Genomic DNA, 22,111 nt, shown 5'->3' on the forward strand with positions numbered 1-22,111 from the left:
CAAATCTAGCTTTTATGGACTTGTCTTTTCCACTTTTTTGACACTTTATAAAGTTAATAAAGTAGGACGTTGCAGTTTAGGCTAAACATTATTTTTTGTCTTAATTGCAAAAGATTTGAAATAATTTCTTTTTATTTATTTTTCAGGTTTTGTTTGTTTTAATAACAAAATCTGGCAACACAGCACTGATGATTCGACTGACCTAGAATGAAGGCTGGTATATCTTACGTACAGCCCTCATCTTATAAACATTAATGATCCTGACTGTAATGTCACATTTGATATTATATTGGTATATATTATATTTTCAGTGCAGTGGTCTTTTGCATGCATGAGATTTACCTAAGAAGAAGGAAACAATGGTATTTGAGGCTCACAGCATTACATTTCCATGTACCTAACTAAAAACAGTTAACAGTTTTCCATTTCTAGTGTGATTCTGTGCACTGCATATGTTTACTGCTTTACCTGCTCATCCTGCCGATCAATGGCGGCCTCATCCAGCTCAAAGGTTTGTTTGACGAGTCCTTTCTGTTTCTCCCGCTGCCGCTCAGAGTTATGAGGCGTCTGTGTTGTGCTGTATCGCTGATACCTGAGAGACCACAAAGCAGCATGTTTCCACTTTCTAAACAACTCGTCCTCCGGTAAGAATCCATGCCGTACACAACCAGTCAAAGCATAAACACACTCAAATGATGTTTATTGGGAACCTGAAACCTTCTGGTTTAAAAGCTTTTAAGACTAAACCTATTTTGTTATTTAAAGTAGATTTGTAGAAAACTTCTTCACAAAACTAAATTGTCAGATGCACTGATAAGGGAAAAACGTCAAGCGCCCAGTATACACTACTGTTCAAATGTTTGGGTCAATAAAATTTTTATTAAGGTTAAGATATTTTATAATGTTACAAAATATGTATTTTCAAAAAAAAAAAAAAAAAACTTGAACCAAAGATTATGAAAAAAGTATAACATGCTAATCTTAAGCAGTACATTTTTTTTTCAAAACTTATAATAACAACAACAACAATAATAATAATACTTCAGCACCAGTAATAATTGATAACATTAAGAACTACATGTTAAAATAATTTCTGTAGGATCATATGACATTGAAGACTGGAGTAATGATCTTGAAACTGAAATTTGACTTTGCATCACAGGAATAAAAAGCATTTTAAAATACATTTAAATAGAAATAAGGTATTTTAGATTACAAAAATATTTAACAATATTGCTGTTTTCATAGTATTTATGACTGTAAAAAATCTTGCTTACACTGAACACTGAATAAGTTTTCAAAACTGTTTGCAAAACATCCCAGGATGCACCTCATTAAGTTTACTCAGAGAACATGTGCTGGCCTGGAAGAGCAGCTAAGATGTTTTGGATTTCTTTAACATTTTTGGTTACTAAATAATTGCCATACTTCCATTTGAGTTATTCCAGAGTTCTGTTGATTTTACGGTCCAGACTGTTAGTATTTTTTTTAGTCAAAGCTCAAATAAAAAGGAATAATACTCACTTCCTGTGGATGATGAGCCAGTCGTCGGTGTAGACCCCCAGGGCATCCCTCACTCTGGGGTCCAGTGAGCTATGTAAGGTGAGTGCAAAAATAGACAACGTCAGCCCCTCGATACCTTCATTTCACTGACAGACTGTAGCACAGTAAGCAAAATGAGATTATCTGATTAGCAGTGAAGGTGTGAGGAAGGGCAAGGTTCACTACAGCGGGCGTGTGCGCGTGTGTGTGTGTGCGTGTGTGTGTGTGTGAGATGAGCGACTCACTCCTCCTCCGGGACGGGCGGCTCTATGGTAGCGCACTCTCTCTCCTGCAGCAGCAGCTCCAGGTCATCGCTGGGGAACTCCAGCAGCTGTCGGAGCGGCCCGGGCTCCGCTCCTGGCGGATGGCTGCTAACGTACTCTTCATAGTCAACCGGCTCCACCACCTCCGTCAGAGGCACCTACAAGAACACATCCGTCACTTCGGGACACAGACTCACTTTGAAAGTTAAGGCAAAATTACTGAATACCTGTGGGTCTAAGAAACAAAACTAACTTTTTACTCCTGTCATTTCACTTCATCATCTGAAGATTTGTTACATTTTTTGATCAAATTCATTTGCATGTTTCTTTCAGGATTCCCTGATGAATAGAAAGGTCAGAAGAACAGCATTTATTTAATAAATACACCTCTTGTAACGTTAGGAAATTCTGTACGGTCATATTACTGACCCACTTTGTTCAGAAAGGAAATTTTGTTTATCATGTTCACTTACAGTAAATATTTAGTCTCGGAAAACTAATTTGTTTATTACATAATACGCCTTATTCCGACTGTTTTCAACCTTCACTCTGACAATAAATAAATTCATCATGTTTTAAGTTATAGTTTAAGTTATAGTATTTTTTTATAGTACAGTTTACTTGTTTTAATTTGATTCTGTATAATATATGATCCACATATATAGTTTCAGGGGCAGGTCAGTTACGTACATGCTGTTTGTAACATGTAGTGTAGCTAATAATTTTGCAATATGAATGCTTGACTGTACTTAAATGTAAATAATGCATTCTAAAAATAGAATACTATTAAGTCACATGATTCTATTTAATGCCACGTCATTATTTTCTGGTATTTACTTTTCAAAACAATTTTAAAAATATAAGTATAGCAAAAACGAAAAAAATTAAATAAAACAGTAAACAAACAATTTATATTACACAAGATTTTCTTTTACAAATTCGAAACGTTTTTGGCAAAATTATACCATACCATACCTTTGAGTTAGCTTCAAAGGAGTTTTCTACAAACATTAAAAGCTTAAAACTGTAATTAACAACAGTTAATCAGAAAAAAAAAAAAAGTGTAATTACATTATTGCTACTAAAAAGCCATGTGACATCTTAATATTTTCTCACACATACAAACACGAGGCATTGTTTCAGCAGGACACAACAGTTTTATTTCCTGTTAGGGTTTATGTATATGCTTTATTTTTTTTTAAGATTTTCGGTTTCTTCCAAAGCATTGTTAGACACCGGTGTTTCCTTTCTGTCATAGTTAAGATACGATTTCAAAACCAGCATCATATCTAATAAGGGAAATTTTTTTTCCGTATTCCACTACTAACTTAGGTGAGTTGATGCATATCTTTTCCGTCTCATTAATCGCAGTAATAACATGACTCCTGAAAACGCAGCTTCTCCCTCTCACTTCCGTCAATACGACCAACGTGAGTTTTCAGGAGTGATGATTTAAGTCAAAGTGCTCTTCCAACATACGTTACAGTTATCTTTTTTAATCCACTTCGCTGCCCTTGTGCCACCAAACTTACTCGTTTAACTAGTCATGTAATGATCTCAAAGTAAACGTAGCTGCTATTTTGTAAAATGAAACAATTATATTATAATCAAATACATTTCCAAAGTAAGCTTCCCAACACTGCATATTAAAAAAGGGTATAGGGAAAACTTCAAAATAACCTTGTGTTATGGGAAAAGAAAAGGAAGTGGTTGTGGCTTGTGGTCATTTCCACTTCCCCTTTTCACTCCTATGCATAATCACATCCAGAAGTCAAAAAAGTTTGGTCACATTAAAAAAATATTGTTACAGTAATTGAATTAGATAAAAAAAAAAAAATCCAACCAACTGGTATTTGCAAACACACTGTGAACGTGTCATTTTCTCAGAACTAACTTTGAAGGTGGGAATAATGCTCATCATCTCGTGTCAATTTGAAGTACCTTTAGAGTAGTACTGAATCCTTCATCTCCCCAAACAGTGCGCAGATTTCCAACAAAACAAAGACATCTGATGCCGTTTCCCTTACCATCTGCAGTTCTGAATCACGCTCGAGATCTTTTATAGCTAGGACCACTCCATCTTTTAGGATTAAACAATGTGCAAATACAGAGTCGAACTGGGCCTTGTTTATAAAAAGTGTGTCAACAAGCACGCATGTGAAACTGTTTCTGCTCCAGAAAGACGATCTGCGTCCCCTGTTCATGTAAAGCTGGATTCTTTTGGAAAGTTTAACAAGGTTATCTTTATCTTTACTTCCAAAAGCACACTTCTCTGGAAACACAGGATTACTTCCCGTGCGAGGACCCCGCGGTGCAGCCGAACGAAGCGCGCTGATGGGAAAGATCTCTGTGGTGTATTGCTGCGAGGGCACTTGATTCAGGGAGAAATGCCCATATAAGGAGTTCCACTGTCGCCTTTGTCATGAAAAAACTCTCTAAAACTCAATTGTTTTTTCAAACTTTTACCACGCGTTGCACGAGAATCAAGCTTTTTTTTTTTTAGCAATGTAAACAACCCCTCCCCCTTCAAGACATTTCTGACTCACTGACTTTTCATCAGCTTGATTTTCAGTGACTGTGTGAAGTCATTTCTACTGAAGTTCACACAGCCGTCCAAACAGGTATAACCACAGGTGCTAAGAGAATCACATTAACTTAAAGCGTGCAAAGAGTTCTCATTTTGAGCAATATATATTTAGTTTTTTTTTTTATTAGAAACCTAAAGAAATGAACATTTTAAAAAGGCAATAGCTTTTTTTGTGACGCAAAACTAAATCTTTAGCATCTGTACTGCAGTCTTCAGTAATGATTCTAATATTTATTTTATTTAAAGGAACAGTTTACCCAAAAATGTCAGTTATGGCATAATCCACTCACCCTCAAGCCATCCTAGAGTTTTGGCTTATATACACCTAGAATAGCTTGTGGGGGGGCATTTTGGGCCACTTTATATCCATTAATTACATTTTTTATTTCTTAATATGAAACCTCACCAGTGCAAATGCATTTCACACTGCAAATATTTCTATACCACTTTTAGTCCTGACAAAATTCAGAAGAATGAGAATATCGGATATAATACAATATAGTACCAAAATTAAGTCTTTTTTTTTTTTTTTTTTTGTCAAAGCAAGTATTTTGCTAAGCAATAAAGTACACCCTCATTATTACTCAAGACCTGGCAGGAGCCCACAAGACTGTGTGCAGACAAGCAGAAATATACATGAACAAACACAAGTGCACACTAACCGGTTGATGAGCTCCAGCACGTTTTTTGGACAGCTGCGGAGAGCCATATTCCCGGGAAACCTGCTTCCTGACCTCGGACGCTACTGTCCTGTGAGAGATAAAGAAAGGGGACGTTTATATTATATTTACTTGATTTCATAAAATCACATCAGGAGCTCATACGCCATGTCCAAATATCGCAATCAGACTAATCAGACACAGACAGCGTGATGGGTCCCTATCAGATGTAGTAGGCAGAGCCGGCAGCTGCTTAGATGTCGACGGTCAAACTCAGATCGTTTGAAGAGATGCTGAGCCGCTGGCAGAAAGCGGGCAGGACGCCACAGCTCTGCCAATTTGGGCAGTAAAAGCAAATGAGAGGCTTTAATGCTGAACAAAGCCCGATAACCCAGTAACCCCTCATCCACTCAGAGATAGCCTACAGCTGCTCCCTAACAAACTCAAACTGTCTCGCTCTCACAGACAAAGATGCACACACAGCTGCAGATGCTCCAGTTCCCTTCAAAACACACACGCCCCATCATTACTGCTGCTTGCTAAGGCAAGTATCCCTTTTAGCTCAAACTTTAAAGTAGTGGATTTGAGGCAAATTTTAGCATGCATCTGATGTTTTAGGATTGTAGCGGTATTAAAAAATTAAATATTGATATGTTACAGTACACTCAATCCAGCGGCAGCCATAGGAGTTGGCTTAATGCTGGGTGCAAACCATCATAAATAGAAACAAGGATGACATTGGCTGTGCCCGAAATCACACTTAAAAAAAACATGTATGTACAGCATAAATTAATACCGACCTACTACATTTGTCATTGTCATGTGACCTAACAGCTTGTGTCGCTTTACTTTATTTATAAACCCTCGCTCGTGGCCCTATGGGACAGTAAGGTGCCCATCAGATGCACACTTCAGCGGAAACGGTAGATCATCATCATATTTTTCATACTTTACTGTTTTATGAATACTTTGAATTCAGACATACTTTTTCATTACCGTTGTTTACATACTAGTATTGAAATAGGCCTGCATAAATACGAATAATGTGGATCTGTATGCAGAGACATTATGTATTTTTAATGCTTTTGCTGAGTTATAATTTATTAATTAATATTTTAAGTGCAAGTCATTGGCCAAAAAAAGAGATAACACAAAATAAACTAAATTAAAGTTGAATAGCCTTGAGTAAAAAATATGATAGTGTGTTTGCCTTAATTATATGTAATTACATTTAATCATTGTTTGCGCTAGACACATAAACGTAATCTAGGGATGCAGCAATTTTTTAATTTTGTCTTATTCTAATAGGATAATACTGACTATCGTATTACGGCTGATAACCGATAAATGACCGATATTAAAATTCTATAGTATTTTGTATGAACCTTTAATTTATTTTTAGAATCCTATAATAACGTTTTGTAAAATCTACTACAAAACTTTTTTAAACCTAGAAGTGAATAAGCACACAACATTATAAATGTAGTATAATGTATTTTCATTTTAGAGATTTGCCAGACACAAGAGTATTACCAGATTACAGCTTTAAATAATAACTGTAAGTGAGATTAGATTAGAGCAAAACTAATCTAAATGTAAAATTAGGGGAAATGAGCGCAACGATTAAATATACAATATCGAATCGTACCGATAAATTACAAATCTTTACTCTCTGCCGATAACTGATTTATCCTGCATCCCAACACATCCGCCCAGAACACCCAACACCTTAACAACAACATGGCAAAAACCTGGAAACCATTAACAACGCCCTAGCAACGTGGTGATGAGTAAGTCTTGGGAAAACACAAATGCAGAACATTTGTCAACCCTATCCACTGCTGCAGTTCTTGAGCTTCAAGCACAGCTAACAAAACTCTGTGGCTATTGCATCAGGCCCTCCTGTCATTCAAACAGCCCCGATGTGGTCCAAAGAGCGGATGTAGCCCCCTCCCAGGGGTCAAGACACTTCACTGACGAATCATTTCCTGGACTTCGGACAAACTCCAAGCGGGGTCAAGCTAAAACAACAATAATACGCGGTTTGGAGTACAGTTAAGCGCAGAAAAATATGTAACCGGTAAAAGTGTTGCACACTCCTGCAGGACAAAAACCAGAGCTATAGAAATACCACCCAACACCGTGGCTTCCTATTTCCTGCTTCAAAAGGAAAGAGGAAAACTAGCCTGCTCTGAAAGCAATGGGCGGAATGGAGCACGCCACCCTTTCCTACATCCTGCAAAGAAACAATGAGTCTGGCTCTCACAGAGCTGAAGACAGAGAGAGATAATAGCTCATGAAACGCAATCCTATGGACAGTTTTCATGCCTTTCAGGTGGGAAAAAATTACGTCTATAAGTTCGAGACTGTGCATCAAGAGTATCGTGCATAGACTACAATGGTACACGAGTATAGTGCTCACACAAAACCATGGTTTATATATCCTTTGAAAGGATCACTCCTGAAGACTGTCTCCGCAGGCTACTTCCATCCACATACCAAGATCTCACTAAGATTTCACTTTCCCACATGCTTCTGAACATGACCAGCGGCACGCTGGAGCGATCTTAATCTCCTTATCAAACAATCAGTGTCTACAAGAAAGAATGAAAACTACTACATTAATCAATCCTAAACTAAATAAGCGAACAATAAACAAGCGAATTTAACCAAACACAGACGCCCTCCGTTTCTGTGAAGCCACCAGGCAAGTTCCAGAGATGTTTTCTCAGCAAAAAGTTGATTCCCACTAAAGAAGGGCATCAACTCTTGATGAGCGTGCATGACTCGCATTAAAAAGTGCAAAGCAAGAAAGGAAAAAAAAAATGAAACTACATGAACATTTTCTCGATTTCACACGGTTTAATAGCCGGCATTAAGTCACGTGACGAGATTTTTTTTATTACATTTTGCCCCTTTGACAAAAGCCCCACACACGCAATATTACAGACGCAACTATCATATTTAATGTTAAAATGGCCTGACATCGATACATGGCATTCTCACATAAACCTTGATCATAAAATATATAAACATTATTATATTTAGATTATTATATTTACTAGAGAGAGATGAGGGGGTAGTTTAGTTACAGGTGAAAATAAATGAAAGAAAAAACTGGATTATCATAACCTTTATGCCCATAACTACCTAAAATGATCACATACCCAATTGTTGCTTACAACTGTTGTTTGCAACTATGCATTTGGTTTCTTTTGAGCAACCGAGCTTTTTTTACTGTACTTTTCCAGTGTTTATAACTCTTTCAACTTTTTAAGGCGGAAATCAACTCTTTAGCTTTATTGCGCCGTGACTTCAATGCGGACAGACAGTTGTGGGCTCACTCCTGCAATATATTTATTTGAATAGTTACGAGCGCGGTTCCGATATCTCTATCATATCGCATTACACTCCTCCGCGGCGCTCGACGCATCCTCTTCCCCCCCACCCCGCACATTATTTCACATTTAAAGACGATGCTCTCCTCGCCCCCGTTACAAAGTGCTTAAAGTTCAACAGAAGTGGTTCGGTTTAGGTGTCACGCCGCTGCGACGCCCGGTGAGTTGAAGCGAACAAAAGGTTCATCCCTGTGTAACTCGTGGCGGATCTCTTTATCTATCCCAACCGAGTCAATCCCGATGCGCGGGACGACTAACGCACAACTCCTCCGCCGTTTAAAGTTCACCTACCTGTTAATCTTGTGCGCAAAAGCCCTCCGTTCGCTGGGTAAAGTTGCCATCCCATCGAAACAGGGAGAGCTCCTTACAGTTTCCCTGTACTTTCGTAATATTATTGCGGAGCGGAGTCATAAGCTTCCTTGTGTCAGTTTTCGTCGCACAATAGCGCCTCCTCACGGTCTGGGGCCGCATGGCGCTCGTAATAGTCACCAAACCGGTTTCCAATGACGCACCTGTCTCCGTCTTCGGGGATCTGCTGCGATTGTTTATCGTTTCTAGATAATTTACGCTTTCACACTTGGAGAGGAATAATGCTAAGCCTGCAGACAACCAAGGATACGGCTAGCCATCTGTTTAGGCACTTAAGTGATAATACGTATAGCTTTTCATATTAACAGCATTTTTTTAAATGCATATCGAAGAAATATTTATATATATACTTTCAGCATAGTTTATTGTTATTTTTTGCAATAAGCTATGGTTCAGCTATAGCCCACTGCTCCTAGCGGATGTGATGTGAGGAGATATAATGTAAAATTCAGTATTAATGCAAAATATTTTACAATGGTTTAGTCGGTGTTTTCTCGTGTGAATGAAAGCGGTGGAGCTGTGTGGTTTTTTCGCCTGAGGCGAAGAGCAAGTTTTTTTTAAGCGTTAAGTCTCTGATATCTCGTGGGTTTTTTTTTTGCAATGTAAAACCCGGAGTGGAGCGGAAGCTGTGAGCAGACTCCCGATCCGCTCCATTCACACAGACTGATCCAGACCGGCCTTCGGGCTGCTGAAATACACGCGAAACAGAAGCCTTGGAGTGCTTTTGTTTCATTTAATCATATATATATATATATATATATATATATATATCACATATACATATATATATATATACATATATATATATATATATATATATATATATATATATATATATATATATATATATATATATATATATATATACACACACATATATATATATATATATATATATATATATATATATATATATATATATATATATACATATACATATACATATATATATATTATTGAGATTAACACGCACAATTAATTGTTTTTGCAAATGAACATATATATCTCAACACACATATGTATGTATTTATATATATATATATACACACACACACACACACATATATATAAATACATACATATGTGTGTTGAGATATATATGTTCATATGCAAAAACAATTAATTGTGCGTGTGAATTAATTTCAATCAAACAGCATTTTTTCCTTGACTAGGTTAAAAACATGAAAACATAACGAAACATGCTTTCTGGAAATAAAAAAATCTTACATATTTTATTAAGGTTATATATTTATGTTTAGTCATTTCACTTTAATTTCATAGAAAAGGGCCTTTTGTGTGATTTACAGTACTTTTACCTTTTGTCCCTAAATATATTAGTTTTTTTTGTATACAGATACCCATATAATTCTGTCCCCGTGTTTTATGTTCAGTGCAGCAGTGCTTCAATCCCTCTCACAGGATCACTGAAGTTATATTACCTTATATTTTCAACAAACCCCCATTTTTGCTATATGTTATTTTGCCGTACAGCCACCAGAGAGCAATGTGCTCCACAAGTGCCGAAGCCTCAGAGCCTGGAAAGGCGGTGGCCAGGAAATAATGACTCAACCCTCCACCTTATTGTCTAGATGCAGCATTGTCCAGAAGTAAAATATCACACAGCCAGGTTTCATTAATCTTTTCAGAATAACTCCACGAATAACCTAATACAGCAACGGCGCGGGTATGCAAGCTCAGTGTCCCCTTATAGTTCAACAATAGACCTGAAACAAAGCCGTTGTTGCGTGCCAGGATTCTTCAAATTTCACAGACACATCACACCACCGCGAGCCGAGCGCACATTCTCGTAAAAATCGGCACCATAATACTTCAAATAGCGAGACATCTGTGTTTATTTCCCATAAATCAAGTCCCACGCCCAAAAGCAGATTACCAGGAGACACTTATTGACATTTTCCTTCACCCAAGGACACACATTTATCAGTTTAGAGCGAAGCCATCACTCCTCTCTCCTTCTCCCCGCTGTAACCTCTCCCCATCCCCCACACTCGGTCAGTGAGGTATGACCATACAGTGCAGGCTTCCTCCTCCCTATAGCTCAGCTCAGCAGCACCATGGCCCATTAATTCAGCACCAAGGAGAGCTGCTAGCGCAGGTACAACAAGCCAGCACTGACCTAAGGAATGACGCTGGTGTGTGTGTGTGTGTGTGTGTGTCTTTTCCCGTTTGTTAAGCTCTCGGAGCGAACAAGGGCGTTTCAGGGAACACTTCTGCCATGTATGTTATATGCTTTATCTGTTTTTAGTGTGTGTGTGCGCGCGTGCAGTCTATTCCCCTCACAGCAGTCTAATGAAGATTAATGAATCTCTCCCCTCTCTTTGGCTTGCAAGTACTAAAACCTGATGCTTGGCATCACGAGGAATAAATATAGATCTGTTGTGAAGCTTTAGGGGTTTCTCTACCGCAGCCTTGCTGGGGATTTTCGTGTCATTTGTCCGGGTTTGAAGGATGAGCAGCACGTACCGATGGGAGTGGACTGTCTCGGAGATGTAATGGGCCATCATTCGAGCAATTACATTAAGAGAATTACCGCATTGCGACTGTCATGCGAAGCCAGTACATACATCGGCGGCGCGTGCGAGCGACACGCACGCATCCTTGAACTCTGTGGCACTCTGCTGGCGGTGCCGGGACGCCATGCAACATGTGCCATCCAGATGGAGAATTTAAAATAGTTTTGCGTAGCACTGTAGGCAGGCGGCGTTTCCATCATGTCTGTCTTTTCTTCCCTTTCCTTCAGCCTCTCCACGTCGAAGGCTTTCAGTTCTTCGACCAGCAGCACTATTGTTTGGCTGCCCCTCCCCCCACGGGCAGGAGAGCACCCCCCACACACACACACACACACACATCCCTGCTGCATTATCGAAGAACAAAAGAGAGAGTGTCAGACGCCACCCTCTAGATCTCTTTCACGCCCCAGCCCCCACCCCGCTTCCAGATGGGGCTGGCTTTTTTTTCAGGGTCTCTCTGAACCCCAAGAGTCCTCCAAAATGGACGTGCCCCTCCCCCTATCCCCACTCTTCAGCTGCCCGTCATCCACCTGCTCTCTCTGCCACGCGCCCGTGCCCAGAGCACGCCCCCTTCCCCGTCCCACCCTCGCAGCCAGCTCCATTCAAATCGTTAACCACTTGCTTGCTACGGCCTTGCTCCAGGACATCACTTTTTGCAGCTGTAAACCTTCTTTTTCTGATATGTAGTCCTCCGGGGCCTGCAGGGGGTGGGAATCGTGTTTGCATTTGTTTGCTACATTAGATTTTAAGTGGCAACTCAAGACAATACTAAAACATAGCAGAAAAGCAACATAAGCCTTGTCACGAAATGCATTGTTAACATTAATATTGGAAAATAGTAAAGGGAAATATACCCACGCTGTTTTAAAAAAATGCAACCACCTTCTACTGAACATTTTTGCTCGTGCAGGGAAAATCAATTGGGTCCGGATTATCATGGAAAAAAAAACTGTACTATGTTACTGTTTATGCAATATCTCTAGGTTTTTTCAAATTAAATAAATAATGCTATCAATCTCAGCTTAATTTAAATAAGTGTGCAGGGAGCGTTTGTAACCATATCTGTTCATAAGTGAACAAAAGCAACTGTTCTTAAGTAAAAACGAGACACACTACCTGCACTCGAGAACGGTTCCCTTTGTTGAGTACAGGTAGTGTGCCTCGTTTTCACCCGTCTTATCTTTCAGCTTGATTTTGAGGGACACTAGTAGCTATACATTGTGTTGTCGTTGTGTTTTTCCCCAACAAAATTGTTAGAAAAATTACTTACAGTATTATAGTATGTGTAGCAACAACATATAGTGTTTTTGTTCGTACAGTAAAATCAATGGGGTCCAAAATAGGGCTGTCATGATATCAGACTTTCACTACGTGATGATCATGTTCAAACGAAATGTAAGCTAATATTATTGCTGCAATATTTATGGATAAAAAAAAATAGGCTCTCAGTCAAACTGAAGTACCTGTTGAATAAAGACTTTATTTTTGTCTTCATTGTGCACAAAAAGTATTTTTGTAGCTTCGTAAAAATTATGATTTAGCCACTGATTTAATATGGACTATTTTAAAACATGTCCTTTCTACCTTTCTGGACCTTGAAAATGTAGTTGCATTGAGTCAGAAAGCTCTTCGATTTCATCGAAAATATCTTAATTTGTATTCTGAAGATGAACAAAAGGTCTTACGAGTTTGGAACAAAATGAGAGTGAGTAATTAATGACAGAAATTTAATTTTTTGGGTAAACTACCCCTTTAAACGTGAAATTAAAGGACACTTAATAAGTGGTATGAAAAATAATCAAAAAGTGCATAATAAGTACACTTAAATGGCCTTTTATCACATTCATATTTTAAGAAATGAATGATATTCGTAATAAAGTGCTCTAAAATTAGCATTTTTAATGAGGCTCCTATTTCCATGTTTATTTATTTTACTTTAATTGCACAGAAAAGCACCTATACATTGCCATTAAAATTAACTTACACACAGAAGCTTGATAAAAATGTTTTTTTTTTTTTTTTCAATAAAAATTTTTATGCACATTTAATACAATAATAACAGCATTTTAAAAAAATCTTGTGGTTTAGATTGACACGAGGGCAAGTAAATGATGACACAATGTAAATTTTTGGGTAAACTACCACTTTAACATAACATAGGCTGAGTGAAAAAAAAGGCTATTGTAAACGACAGCAACAGCAGAAGTGTGATTTACCAGCCTAACACATGGAACAAACACTAGGCAAAATATTGCATTAGTACATTGTCAAGAGGCAGCCGATTAGAAGCCAAAATATCATAGTTTTTACTTTCACTGGGCACACTGCCTTCGACGTCAACAACAAAAGGCCAGCATTTTCTCCCGAAACCGTTAATAAGCCTAACTGTGCACGATTATATGCTTAGTTGCGTTGTATTATTTGCATTAGCATAATTTTTTCTTGCTGTCAGTGGCCGTATTAGACCTGCGACCCCTTTTTGCATTGTCATCCATTACTGCAAGGAAGGACGGGCCGAAGTGAAAACTACACAGAGTGCTTGTAGACACAGTGAGATCAGAACATCACGGGAAATGTTTGACATAATCAGTGCACTTATTTTTAAAGCGAATGATTTCAGAATGAGTCATTAAGTCTGCAGTCTGCAGCGGTGAGCGGTGATGCCGAGGAGGGGCAGATGCTCAGTTGATTGTGTTTCTCCGAAAGCTCTGACACATTGCATCCTCTGAGCCGTGTTTGCTCTAGCCCCCCCCACACACCCTCCTGAGCCCCCAAGGGAACGGTGGAGAGGAGCGGCACTGGCCCGCATCTGTCACGGGGCAGCTGTTGGTCACTTAATGGAATTTGTCCTGTCGCTGATGGGCCAGGGGCAGTGGGAGGTGGGGCTAATGACTCCCGAATCCCCTAAAATCTTGCCAATTATTCAGAGATAGTGAAATCTATACTGCCATTTTAGCTTCTACTGTCACATTCTCTTTAAAAGCTGATTAGACACAAAGTGTGATTAATAATGTTTGCAGTATATGCACTGTAGTCACACATTCCTGTGTTGTGCAACGTGAACTTTTTTTTTTGCTGTATTTTAACCCTTACTGAATTATGATTCTGCTGAGTTCATATCATTTTGTGGCTTCATGGGAGTAAAGAAGACATTATTTAATAAGTGGATAAATGGCTTGAGTTTTCAATATAGGCGAGCCCCAGAAATTGGATAAAACCTATTTCCAATAGCTTCAAAGACAAAAAATAATATAGAAGGACACGTTTATTTATTTAGCTAAAACTAATTTATTTACCAAATATTATTATTGTATATTTCAGAATACCTCTGGATAGGTTCTAAAAGTTATAAATATATTGAGCAACTGGTCAGTGAATTTGCAGTTTGCAGTCAGTTTAGAGTAAATAATTAATAATTTCGTATTTTATATTATATACACACACACACACACACATATATATATATATATATATATATATATATATATATATATATATATATATATATATATATACATATATATAGAGAGAGAGAGAGAGAGAGAGAGAGAGAGAGTATTCAATTGAATATTTATAGTTATTTTTATATTTATTTATTTTTTAAACATTTCTTTCTATAATATGAGACATATCAGGTTACCCATATAAATTTCATATTTTAACAGTTTGTCAGATTGCAATCTGATTTGCAATCAGACTGTAAAACCTGTAAATAAATAAAAAAAAGAAAAAAAAAGAAAGAAAGTCCATGTACACGTGGCAGGCTGATGCAAGTATTAAAGTAATGGCTTCCTTTGCAATTAAGTCACCGTAAGTGCCTTCTCTTGCCTTCATTCCAAGACATTGTGTTTTAGAAAGCTTTTGTGTGTAACTCTTCGACTGTAAGACAATAAGCATTAAGCCACTAAGCATTACTCTGATTTGCATGACTCTGATTTTTCCCCCCTGACCTGCAGGAAACACCAACCCCCACGGCCCCCGCTCGCCGTCCACGAGAGTTCAAGCAGCCAAATCAATGAGAAGAAAGAGAAGTGGGCCCTGTTCCTCCCTCTGCATCTGTCAAGGAGCAGAAGAGGGAGGGGTTCACTCGTGGGATGGGGAAGGGAACAATATCAGTCCATCTGTCACAAACAGCCTCATCTCCACTAAGATGAAATGTAGCTCCAAAGTAAATCAAACAACGTGTTACTCCAGAAGATTTCCGCATTATTGATGGATTGAGCCATAAAGCTGATCAAAGCCAATGGCATTCAATTTTCCAAGGGCCCTCCGCTGACCCCATCCACTTACATGACTGTCAACAAGGGTCACGCAGAACAGCCTCGCAAGGCCATCGTATATATGTGTGTGTGGTGTGTGATTTAAGAAGGACGCTCGCTGCGCTCTAAAACCTGACGATTTTTACCTGATAAAACCTCAGCAGCATGTAACACCCAAGCCTGAACGGTTTGTCTCATAAGTGGGATATTTACAGTCTCCCTTCCCCCTCCGAGACCTCATCCTGAGCTCTCAGTGGCAGGTAGAGCCGCAATCTCAGTCATTCATATTTAATTCTAGCTGAGTTTCCGGCCAGACTAATGCGCTATTGATTGCAAGTCTCCCATTACAGTATAGGGCGAGTGCGAATAGCGAAGTGAAAGAGAAGGGAAAAGAATACCGAAGACCGAATGCAGGCAGGCAGGAAGGAGAAAGACGAGGTGGTTCGGGAAAGACGATAAATCAAAGAGTGGGGGTAGCTAGCGATCTGACATTTTAGAAATACGACCGCGCTTTTAATAAATATAGAAAATGGCCGGAGTGTGCGCAACGTCATGGAGTTCTCTGCTCTCAAATCCTCAAACGCAATTATTTGTAGGCCTGGAAATCAAGGAACCCGGATTGCATTAAGGCTGGAGTCAGTCAGCGGCGCATGTTTTATATGCAAAAGCGAGCAAATGCATTTAAGTGTAATTAAAGGTAAGTATGCTGACATGTTAGAGAGGGGCTTGGCGTTGCTTTCTTTAGCGCAAGCTGCATCTAGATGTGCTCATTTATGTGTTATGAGAGAGCCAGAATGCTTGCGCAAGTGGAAGAGATGGGAAAGCCAAAGAGAGAAAGAAAGAGGGCATTCTGGTGCTTTGTGTATTTAAGGTTTTCTCCCTGGATACCAACGCAGACGAGGCGAGATGAAAGATTAATAACCGAATCTCTATATTTAACAAGATCGGGTGTAAAACATGCTCCCTAGAAGACATGAGGCCTTCACTCCCACCCACAGCCAACGTCGCATGAGCAAACGTATAGGCGGGGAACTGGGAAATTTCTGCCATGTTTATGCGCGAGTTTGTTGCGCCTCACGCGCTAACGCGTGCGTGCCAACACATGCATGCGCCGCATGGAAAGCTGAGGAAAATCAATAAGTAAAAAGATGACAAGAAATGTCTAAGTCAGATTCTTCCTCCCACCAGCCTGTCTGCTCTAATAATAGCCCGGAGAAAACACAGAAAGGCAGACGAGGAAAAACAAAGTGAGGGGGAGAAAAGTGCCAAATAATGCATGCGGGGCCGAATTAGGCCAATATCCATTAGCCGAAAATGGCCCAGAACTATACGTGGAGGGGCTAGGAACCGCCGTACCAGCCCAATAGCGACCCCGGGCCCGGTCGCTCCCACAAGCCCATGCCACCCGGAGGGGCTGGGAGCGTTACCCGAGGGCTCGGAGCCCACTAAACGGTGGGAGCACAGGCCCAGAGCGCCCATCTCTCACTGCTCTAATCCGATCAGACTCAGCGGCCCCGACTCTCTCCTAAAAGCACAGCAAAAATCACATCAGCTTCTCAAACGCAAAACCAAAGCTGCCGTGTCGTTTGTAGCGCATGAGCGTCGGCGGGTTATATGTGGTAAATGAAAACGAGGTTGCAGACGCAATGGCGGACATGCAGGGGACTCTTTATTAATTATGAGTGTTTATTATAACCGCCTAATCTTGTAAGCATTCTTATCACACCTCATCACGAATGTGCTAAAGTGCTTAAGAGGACGCCAACAAACGCTTTCGTTTCGCAAATTGTTACTTGTAAACTGGATAACCGACTGAATCTAATTTGGTTGTTGTATTAGATTTCACAGAAAAGTATCAACTGAATGCTTGGTGTGCCTTAATGTGTGACAATGAATTATGACTACGACTATATTTATGCGAATGAAAGTCATTCTGTGGATGGATAGATATATAGATAAATAGACAGATAGGTGATGTGACCAATCATAATGCCCAATCTGCCTGCCAATTTTTTCTGTCTTGTCTATTGGCACATTGTCAGTTTCCTCTTTGCTCTGTAAAAAAGTAACTAAGGCTATTTCCCAAGGGGCAATTAAGCCATGTTTTAGTAAAATGGATAAATGTATATACACTTTAAAAAATCCTGGGTTAAATACAACCTAGTGACTCAACTATTTACTATTCAACTTCATTATTGTTTAATAATTCTCATACGTCTGGCTTCAAATAACCCCCCAAACAGTTAACCGTTTTATAGATGAATGAATAGAGACGTCTGTAATAATGTTAAACATTTATTAATGTTATTTTAAAAAAAAATAGATTATTTGTATTTATTTCTAAGTCGGTAATAAAATTAATTTGTGGTATAGTGTACTTGCACATGAATTTCTGAATTTCTCCGTCTGCATAACATTTATGTAAATGGGAAAAAGTTTTATTCAGCCTTTCCAGTTTTCGCTTTCTCGGCGGCAGCTGCATGAACTTCACAAGTTTGTGTCGATGCATCAGCGCGCTAATGGAGGAAGAAGATCAAGGGGTTCGCATGAAGAACATCACAAATCTCCAATCGGAAATGTTTCCTATCCATTTCACATTACGTACGATTTCCTCGTGAGCGTCAAATCTTAAAGCTTTACATTTTTGAAATTTGCGTCCAGCTCCACTTTAAGTGGTCTCATTCTTTTGGACCCCACTGTATGTATTTAAGATGCACCTCGGCGTGTGTGATTTACGGTTCGCACGTATTGTTGTAGGTGTCGCCAAGTTACATATAAACTCAACATAACAGCATTCTGTGAGTCAGGACCCTTCATGAAATACTGTCATAACAAATGCCAAACAGTGTATTGACTGTGATTATATGAGCCGTCACGCTCAGCATAGCTGGGTAATGAGATTCCTCTTCATTATATGTTCCTACATCCTGAGCTACCGCTTTCAGTACGTGAGCAGAGGCCCAAATTATGCCGGAATGGCGTACTCAAGTAGAGTTGCTATTAATTCATAAGACGTCTGTAAAAGATGTAGAACTAATATTGGAGCGCTGCAAAAAAGCACTGGAATAAATATTTGAGGATATGATACTAATACTTGATACAGATGATCATTAAACTGATTTCAGAACAGCGCTTGGGTGAAGGATATATTAGTTATACATTTTACAAATTTGACTGACATTTTCCTCTATAGTGACCTTCCGTGCATACATGATATAAAAATATAAAAATAAACTACATAAATGTAGTTATTATCCTGAGTTACAATCCCTAGCTCAAGTACAGCACGGTGCGAATAACATTAATGTGTTAATATGAATAAAATCTACAGCATCTATTAACTGTTTACACTTATCTTCAGGATATTCATATTAATTCATATTAATTTAAAGGATTATGTGTGCGTTTATAATATATGTTAGTACAAATGGTACAATATTTTGCTAACAATATATTTATAAAATTTTTATACTTATTTTTAATTATCGCGTTAATTATTAGCAATACCATTGTTGAAAGAATACAGCTTTTATTTATACACACACACACACACACACACACACACACATATATATATATATAATACACACACACACAATGTAAAAAGTCTGTTTTTTCTAATCAGTTATGTTTATTAGGGCTGTATGTTACATCTAATGTTGTTAAATTAATGTTTATTGCATCTTTTAGTTTAAAGTGAATGGCACAGAGCACCTTCTATATATGTTACTATTTAAAAGCTGCTTGTGATGGGCTTTGGTTCATGACTTTCTCATCACCACCCGCATTTTTATATATATTATTTTTTATTTGCACCTTTCTAAGCAGCAACAAACACATGCAAATATTTCGCCATGAAAATACTCCTCTAGAAGCCAAATACTAATGTTTGCACAAAATGGAAATGCATGGTGTACAGTATAATGTTTTACGGCGTACATGTATATTTTCATTTGTTTACGGTAATGAAGGCACGTTAAGGTAAGGAACAGCATCACAAGCTTTACAGAAGCTGTTTTAAAATACTGCCAAATAAAAATACGAATCCAGGAAAAAAAAAATCTTCTTTAGCACAGACATTTGAGCCATTATCTGTTACCTCGGACCATAATAAGGGGAATAACACTAGCTGTAGCAACGGAACACATCTGCTTCACACAATCATATCTCCTGCACTGGTGCTAAATAAATTCAGCGCGATCATAACATGCTTTCTTCCCATAAATGTAAATCTACAATTTGCAAATGTAAAAGAGATTTTTTTGAATTATCGGTTCAGAAACAAGTGCACAGTTGCCCGTTCCCTCAACCGGCAATCTCCACAGCCGCCACTTTTGGATGGCCATAAAAAAGTGACTAAAATCAATGATCACCGAAAGAGCAAAACAGAGTCTCTTATGCTGTAATGCCACCGAGGACAAAAGCGGCAGTCTCTTTAATCGGCTCTTCTGGAGGGGCTCCTGAACATTAAAAATCATCAGTGAAATTACTGAAAGAGCTTCAAGCAACTGCCATGCTTGATCCTCTGAATCAGGGTGGTGAATAGGTGCTTCAGATGCCCTCTTACCCACGGGCTGGATTCAGCTGCCCCGCTGCCAGCGAAGACCCCTAATGAGCCTCTGCAATTAAGCTGGTTTATTCACGCTAAGTGTGAACGGGGTGCGTGCGGAACCATAGGCAGCTAACAGACCTGGGCTCTTTGTGCCACAAGTGCTGCTTTTATTCGGCTCACAAAGCAGAAAACAACACCCGCACCTATAATGGTTCATAGTCTTACCCCCCCCTCGCTCGCTTGCGCCTTGACAGAGCAGAGTGGGCGGGGTTAAGACAGACTGACAGCGGGGCCCATCTCTATCCTCTTATTAACGCTTAACGAGTGCCTTCCTCATGCAATATTCATCGCCACTAATATCATCCAAGCTCTGAGCTGAGCTGGCTACTTATGTAAGGCAATTATGTAAAATATCAGACAGGGCCCACACTCAGAATCTGACTGGGGTAGAGATGCAGGACAAGAACCGAGAGGAGCAAGAACCGAAAGCGAAAGAGAGCATGAGAGGGGAGGACGAAGGCCAGGACGATCCGTTACAGTCAGGGTTACAGCTAACTAAAACTAAAACCATTATGTTACGTGAAATAAAGCAAACTTTAAATGAATTAAAATAGGAAAAAGTTACTTTATTACAGCTAGTTGCCAAGGCAACATTTCTCGTTTTCATTTAGTTTAACTTGATGGACTGAAACCGAAATATTTTTTTTTTTGACAGCAAAATGAATAAACTGGAGAAATATTCCACCCAGAACTCACATCAAACCTGTATGGCTTTCTTCTGTAAAACGCAAAGGAAAATATTCTGATTATTTTGATTATAATTTGATTTTTTATGTTGGCCCACGCAAATGTTTCGGGCCCTGTTGACTTCCATTGTATTTTTATTTCTGCACAAAGTCAGAAAGACCCTAAAATGTTTGGTTACCAACACTGATTAAAATATCTTCTCTTATGTTCTTAAGAAAGACAGTCAAACAGGAGTGTAAAAAACAGAATGGTGATTGTTGGGTGGACTATTGAAAAAAAAACTAGCTAAAAAAAAAAAAATCATAATAAATGCTAACACTGGTAGCAGTTGCATTGCCATCCATTCCAGAGCGCTCGATTGTGTCGAAATTTCCCGGAGAATGCTTAGCCTTCTCTGTTAACCCGTAACCCAGAAATGCACAACAACTGGCGCTCTCGAGATTATGAAAAGGTTAACGAGTTTGAACGCATCTGCCCACTCGTCCATCTCCAATGATTTCCCAAGAACTCATCAGCCAAAATATATATAATTGTGTATATTACTCAGAGCAGACACGTCGAGAAAATGCTGTTTTTCTGATCTGCATTACAGCGCATTTGCCCGCCAACGACAATACCACCCACTCGGTACCTCTCTGACTCCTGATGCCTGATACCTGCGCTGTGACTGTCTACAATCTGCATAATCACAGAGAACTTCTGCTGAAGACGCGCGCGCACAGACAGCGCTCGACTTCCACAAGGTCACCCAAGGCCGATGCGGATGTAGGTGAGTTCCAGCGACCCGCGGTCTCCGCTGCGCACGTAAACAGACTAAAATAAACACATCCTCTAGTGGGAATGACATCCCCCTCGCACCTCATCGGCTAAGCGTACATTTCCATAAGCCTACATGCTCTGCAAACCATCTCCACTGACTTCACCCAACGTAGACTCGCACCTATGAAAGCGCCAAAGACATCGGCGTGACAGAGAAATAGCGAGCGCGCTCCCTCAGGTCAAGGCCCTGTGGGGGTCTGTGCAGAAATAGGTCATTTGTCACACATCAAGTCCTGGGGCAGGAGATGCATTATAGATGAGACCAAACAGCCTGTCTTGGTGAGCTCTACCCACTCCCTGAGACTGGAAACGGGGGGGAAGGGAGCTTGAGATAACAACCGCTGCAATCAGCGTGCGTCGATGTTTAATATCAGCACCAGCAACA

General features: G+C 39.3%; 1 protein-coding gene across 4 annotated transcripts in view; it reads right to left on the minus strand.

Moving 5' to 3' along the window:
* Positions 1-8,877, minus strand: part of LOC122338283 (dedicator of cytokinesis protein 7-like) — a 44,908-nt gene extending 36,031 nt beyond the window's left edge. For all 4 annotated transcript variants that reach the window (XM_043233842.1, XM_043233843.1, XM_043233841.1 and 1 more), the window contains exons 1-5: positions 8,741-8,877; positions 5,055-5,142; positions 1,788-1,963; positions 1,525-1,593; positions 469-592 (exon numbers count right to left, since the gene is read on the minus strand). In XM_043233842.1, coding sequence (XP_043089777.1) covers positions 469-592; positions 1,525-1,593; positions 1,788-1,963; positions 5,055-5,142; positions 8,741-8,790 — 507 coding nt within the window. In that variant the 5' untranslated portion in view covers positions 8,791-8,877. The remainder of the gene's footprint in view (positions 1-468; positions 593-1,524; positions 1,594-1,787; positions 1,964-5,054; positions 5,143-8,740) is intronic.
* Between the last annotated feature and the right edge of the window lie 13,234 nt (positions 8,878-22,111).

This window comes from Puntigrus tetrazona, chromosome 3 (assembly GCF_018831695.1).
Source record: "Puntigrus tetrazona isolate hp1 chromosome 3, ASM1883169v1, whole genome shotgun sequence".
Taxonomy (NCBI): Eukaryota; Metazoa; Chordata; class Actinopteri; order Cypriniformes; family Cyprinidae; genus Puntigrus; species Puntigrus tetrazona.